The sequence below is a fragment of the Eurypyga helias genome, unplaced genomic scaffold (assembly GCF_000690775.1).
Source record: "Eurypyga helias isolate BGI_N326 unplaced genomic scaffold, ASM69077v1 scaffold49341, whole genome shotgun sequence".
NCBI classification, from domain to species: Eukaryota; Metazoa; Chordata; class Aves; order Eurypygiformes; family Eurypygidae; genus Eurypyga; species Eurypyga helias.
In genome coordinates this window covers 642-6,075 of record NW_010229803.1, presented here as the reverse complement: position 1 = coordinate 6,075, position 5,434 = coordinate 642, and the positions used below count along the sequence as shown (strand labels likewise).

General features: G+C 55.2%; 1 protein-coding gene across 1 annotated transcript in view; it reads left to right on the top strand.

The window, feature by feature from the left end:
• Positions 1–93: 93 nt before the first annotated feature.
• The window catches only part of TSR1 (TSR1, 20S rRNA accumulation, homolog (S. cerevisiae)), a gene marked incomplete at its 5' end in the record, with an annotated part of 5,476 nt that continues 135 nt past the window's right edge, over positions 94–5,434 (top strand). The window contains 13 exons of the mRNA XM_010160518.1: positions 94–310; positions 390–524; positions 987–1,414; positions 1,704–1,863; positions 2,145–2,314; positions 2,613–2,815; positions 3,269–3,431; positions 3,662–3,772; positions 4,074–4,206; positions 4,586–4,706; positions 4,976–5,124; positions 5,234–5,308; positions 5,399–5,427. Coding sequence (XP_010158820.1) covers positions 94–310; positions 390–524; positions 987–1,414; positions 1,704–1,863; positions 2,145–2,314; positions 2,613–2,815; positions 3,269–3,431; positions 3,662–3,772; positions 4,074–4,206; positions 4,586–4,706; positions 4,976–5,124; positions 5,234–5,308; positions 5,399–5,427 — 2,094 coding nt within the window. The remainder of the gene's footprint in view (positions 311–389; positions 525–986; positions 1,415–1,703; positions 1,864–2,144; positions 2,315–2,612; positions 2,816–3,268; positions 3,432–3,661; positions 3,773–4,073; positions 4,207–4,585; positions 4,707–4,975; positions 5,125–5,233; positions 5,309–5,398; positions 5,428–5,434) is intronic.

The window sequence follows — 5,434 nt, the reverse complement described above, 5'->3', positions numbered from 1 at the left end:
CTTGGACACTTCCAGGGATGGGATCGAGCTGCAGAGGGTCTGGCCTTGATCCGGAGCGGGGCCGGGGCTTATGCTCTGCAGTTGTGCCCGCAGGTGCTGGCAGAGAAGCGGAGCTTGGGCAGCAGGGACGGGCCCCCGCACCTCGTGGTTGTGGTGCCGCTGCACAGCGGGACTGCGGTCCACGACACCCTCCGCTTGCTGCAGAGCCAGGACTCGGCAGTTGTCCGTGTGGAGGAGGGGAAAGGCGGTGGCTTTGCGCTCCTCTGTCCCCGACTCAAGCAGCGCTGGCGCTTTGTGACAGCACAGGCAGGTGAGGGAACACCGTTGCTGGTTTGGTTCTTGGCTCCGGACTCCTGGCAGCCTCAGTAATGGGGGTGTTTTGTGTGCAGGGGACCATCACGCTGTCTTAGACCTAGCCAAGGTCGCTGACTCCCTCCTGTTCATCCTGGATCCTACAGATGGTTGGGACAGTGCAGGAGAGTATTGTCTGTCCTGCCTCTTTGCACAGGGGCTCCCCAGTTACGGTGAGTGAGAAACATTACGGGTGTAGGTCGAGGTGCTGCTTGGTGGTGATTTACTGTTGCGGTAATTAAAAACACCATGTGTTAATAGGTGATCATAGGTCTTAGACAGCTGTTTCTGAGCACGGACAGGGTGAATGCCATTGTCCTGCTGCCTTCTTGCATTACTACCCTGGTGGGGGAGTGCTGTGGATAACAGGGGTGTTCTAGGTTAATGCTCTGGGTGTGTGGTGGTGTCTGTTATTGGGATTCAGATGGTTTCTTGCTGAGTTCAGTTCCTGGGTCCTCATCTCCACAGTCTCCTTTAGTCTCAAAATCTTATGACAGGATTTCTGTCTTGATTGTTCTGTTGAATGGTTGAAACTTGTGTGTGAATCTGGGTGTGTTGCTGATACCTGGCTGTTTGTTAATGCTCAGTATAAAGAGGTTTACGATCTGATCCGAGCTCTGTGCGCTTCCCCGTAGCTCTTGCTGTCCCAGGAGGCGCTGACTTGCCACCTAAGAAGCGGATAGATGCCAAGAAGAAACTTGCCAAAGCCATAGAGAAGCGCTTTCCAGAGGCCAAGCTCTTCCCTCTGAACACAGAGCAGGAGTCCACGCTGCTGCTGAGGCACCTCGCCACCCAGAAGCAGCGGCACCTCGCTTTTCGGGACAGGCGGGCCCACCTGCTGGCCTATGCTGCCGAGTTTGTACCCGGCCAGGAGAGCGACCTGGTTGGCACCTTGAAGGTGTCCGGCTTTGTCCGGGGACAGACCCTCGACGTGAACAGCCTGGTGCATATTGTGGGGCATGGAGACTTCCAGATGAGCCAGGTGGATGCACCCCCTGATCCCCTCTCTTTGAACCCCCGAGTGGGTAAAGGACAGAAGAGTCGTCAGGACATGGAGGTACAGGTGTGTGGGAAGTCGGGGCTTTGCTGGAACTGTCAGAACATGATGCTTCCAGGTTTTCATCAGGAAAATACAACTGGGTGTAGTGGTTAAGGCAGCGGAGAAAGGGAGTTTTATCAAGAGAGCCAGCAGGACTGTGTTCATCTCGGAGCTGGGATTCTGTGTGCGTGGCTCATAACCAGCGTGACGTTACAACGTGCCGAACACGATATTGAAGGGAGTGTTGCTTCAGGCTGATTGTGAGCTTGAGTTCGGTGTAGTCACAGCTGGGAATTCTGCTCTTCCCCTTCAGGATGACTCTCTGAATGGTACCGATGAGATGGAGGAAGACGTTAAGGTCCTGATGAAGGCAGATCCAAGCAAGCAGGAGTCTTTGCAGTCAGAAGTGGTTCCTGATCCTATGGAAGGGGAGCAGACGTGGCCCACTGAGGAAGAACTGCTAGAAGCGGAGGGTGAGTAGCAGCAATGCTTCTGTGCCTCCTCCCCTTTAAGAGGGTTGTCACCAGGGTGGCTGTGAAGAAACACACTAATTGGGAGCCCAGAACTTCCATTCCTAGTCCTGTTTCATGGCAGGTAGTGGAGTTACGTTTCAGCTGCCTTTTCTGGGCCCTGACAAATTTTATGCTGGGAAACGGGGTTTCTGGTCCAGAGCTGATCTTGACTGTCCCGGTCTAAATGCAGCTGAGGGAAAGGAGACGTGTTCCTCTATTAACTATTGGTGGGAATCCTACAGCTTCTCTGAAGGCCAGCAGGAGGGTGGTGAAGGTCCCCAAAGGCACATCCAAGTACCAGGCTGCCTGGATTGTAGATGATGGAGAAGAGGGTAATCAGGAAGGTGATGATGAAGATGATGACATTGATGATGACATCGATGACGATATGATGGAAGAGGCAGTTTCCCAGGTACCTCTAAGAGCTGGTACTACAGGCCAGCTCCAGTGCGTTACTGCGTATCCTAGGGCACTCCTGTCCTTCTGACTCGCTCCATGCAAGGGCACAACACAGAGCAAAGCCTTGCCTGGATTTCCACTGTTACATCTCTCACGTGTCGCTTCTTTAGCCTGTTAGATACCGAAATGAGGGACTGTGATGTAGCTTGGGTCCCAGCTCACAGGGTGCAAGCGCACGCAGGGTTTGCAGTGCTGCGTGGACATGGGCAGGGCACATCTGCTCACGGGCTCTGTGCTGTCCTGTGTGCCAGGAGGGGGAAAGCAGCGAGGAAGAAGAGGAACCTGCAGAGGAGGAATGTGAGACCATGACCGTTTCCGAGTGCTTGCGGGATGACCAGTATGATGAGAAGGTGGAGGAAGATGAACAGATGCTGGAGAGATACAAACAGGAGCGAATGGATGAGATGTTTCCAGATGAGGTGGACACGCCGCGGGATGTACCCGCCAGAGTCCGGTAAGAAACGGTGCTTTGCTGGGAGAGAAGCTGGAAGGTGCCCCTCTGTCTAGTTTGGCGAGATAGGGCAGGAAGCCTGTGATGTCTTAGCCGTGGTGTCTGAACCTGGCTGAAGGACTCTTCTGAAGACTCACTCCTAGGCTCTGAGGCTTCCAGGAGATACACTAGTTGGGGAGGCAGTGGTTGGGCCAGGGCAGCTCTCTGCGGCATGGACAGCTGGGTCCTGACATGGGAGAGGGAGGAGGATAGCAGAGCCCTGATGCAGGGGCACGCTGGCTGGGGACATGGCTGCTGTTTCTGATTCTCCCTGCACCAAGATCTTTTCGGAAAGCTGGCATGTGCTTTACTCCCTTTGCCCTCTCTGAAGGCGTGAGTCCCTGTGGATCGCAGGCGGTGCCAACCAGACACCTCTACTTATGAAGCAGCTTGTCTGTCTTGTTATCTGTCCTTTAGGTTCCAGAAGTACAGGGGACTGAAGAGCTTCCGGACTTCTCCGTGGGACCCCAAAGAGAATCTCCCACGGGACTATGCCAGGATTTTCCAGTTCCAGGATTTCTGCCGAACCAGAAAGCACCTCTTCCGGAAAATTGAGAAAGAGGAGACTGAAGGAGCCTCAGTAATTCCCTTTTCTCTTGCTGATCTTCCCCTGCTGTGTTCCCTTACTCCCAGTAGGGAAGATTTGCGAGGGAGGTAGCTGGGTGGATCTTTCAGACACGGGGTTCTCAGCACGGTGAAACAAGTTCAGATGCCATTGTTCTCCTGGATTCTCTCCCTAACCCAGGCACGTGTTACTTCTGACACTTTTCCTGTAGAGGGAAGCACTCACAACTGCTCCTCTCTTGGCAGGTTGGCTGGTACGTGACGCTTCACGTCTGCAACGTCCCTGTCTCGGTGATGGAGAGCTTCAAAGAAGGGAAGCCACTGGTCCTGTTCTCGCTGCTTCCCCACGAACAAAAGGTGACTAAGGATGGCCCTGTCGATACCTTGTAGGTGTGCAGCTCCTGCTTCCCTCAGGCTGCACGGATGGAGCAGTTCTGGCTGCAATCTCCGTGCATTGCTGGTGTTTTAAGACCTTCCCTTTGGTCAGAGCAGGCTGGAGTTGCCAGGGGTGTTGAGAGCGTCTGAGGTGTCTGCATTAGTGACTGGCGGCCCTTTGGGAAGCTGTTGTCAAGGGTCTTTGTCCCTGCTGCAACATCCCGTTGCTTTCTGCTCTGTCCCCCATCGTTTGCCAGCCCCTCACGTGCTGCCTCTCCTGCAGATGTCCGTGTTGAATTTCCTGGTGCGGCGACATCCCAGCAACAGCGAGCCAGTGAGGGCCAAGGAGGAGCTGATCTTTCACTGTGGGTTCAGGCGCTTCCGAGCATCCCCCCTGTTCTCCCAGCATACCTCAGGTTTGCGGGGGGACCGGTGGGGTGGGTGTGGGTCTGCCAGGAGGTGGGGCTGGGTTTCCTAGGGCGGGAAGCCCGTGATGTCTTAGCCGTGGTGTCTGAACCTGGCTGAAGGACTCTTGTGAAGAATCCCAGGCTCTGAGGCTTCCAGGGGAGGCACTAAATTGGGGGGAGTGGGCGGGCAAGGCGGTGGCAGGCTCCACGCAGTGAGCTGGTAGCTCGGAGCGTTGCCTTCATTCCCAGCTGCTCCGTGCCAGCAGGGGAGGGGTGTTTGTCACCTGTTTTCCTAAAGCACGGAGCCCGTTTGCCAGGATAGAATGGGGTTTCCCGGCGCTCTGAGGGCAATATTGGCCTGAACTCGACCATTGCTGTTCTGTCCTAGCTGATAAACACAAACTGGAGCGTTTCCTGCGCCCGGATACTGGTCTGGTGGTGACTGTTTATGCTCCCATCACTTTCCCTCCTGCCTCAGTGCTGGTTTTTAAAGAGAGGAGTAACGGTAAGTTGGTAAGTGTTGAGGAGGTGGTGTCTGGGAGAGAAACGTTAGAAGGCCGTTCCCATACTCCACATCCAAGAGCATCTGTCCAGAAAGTATGACTTGAAAAAGCTGCTCTTTGAGAAGATTAAACCATTTCCATCCTCACTATCACTGGCACCTTCGCCTGCCCCTGCTATGGGGTTGTTCCAGGCCTGGAACCGTTTGGGGATGGGAGTCGTGGTGAGGGAGGGGGGTGATGGGGGCTCTATCTGTGGCGCTGCCCTGGCGCCTTAGTGACTGGGCTTTGCACGACCTCATCGCCACGGGTTCTCTACTTTCCGTGGACCCAGACAGAATCGTCATCAAGCGGCTGGTGCTCAGCGGCCATCCCTTCAAGATCTTCACCAGGACGGCCGTGGTGCGATACATGTTCTTCAGCAGAGGTACGGCCTGCCGCGTGGGGAGAGGGGATGCGGAAGCAGAACTTCCATCCCCGCGGGAGTGGATGTCGGTGCGGCAAAGCCTGTTTCTTACCTGCCTTTTGCTCTCCAGAGGATGTGATGTGGTTTAAGCCCGTGGAGCTGAGGACAAAGTGGGGTCGTAGAGGACACATCAAGGAGCCGTTGGGTAGGTTTGGTTCTGTGTTTCTGTGATGCTGGGCAGGAGGTGGTTCTCCTGGGCAGGACAGAGGGCTAATGGCCTCTCCTCTCTGCCCAGGGACCCACGGTCACATGAAATGCCACTTCGATGGAC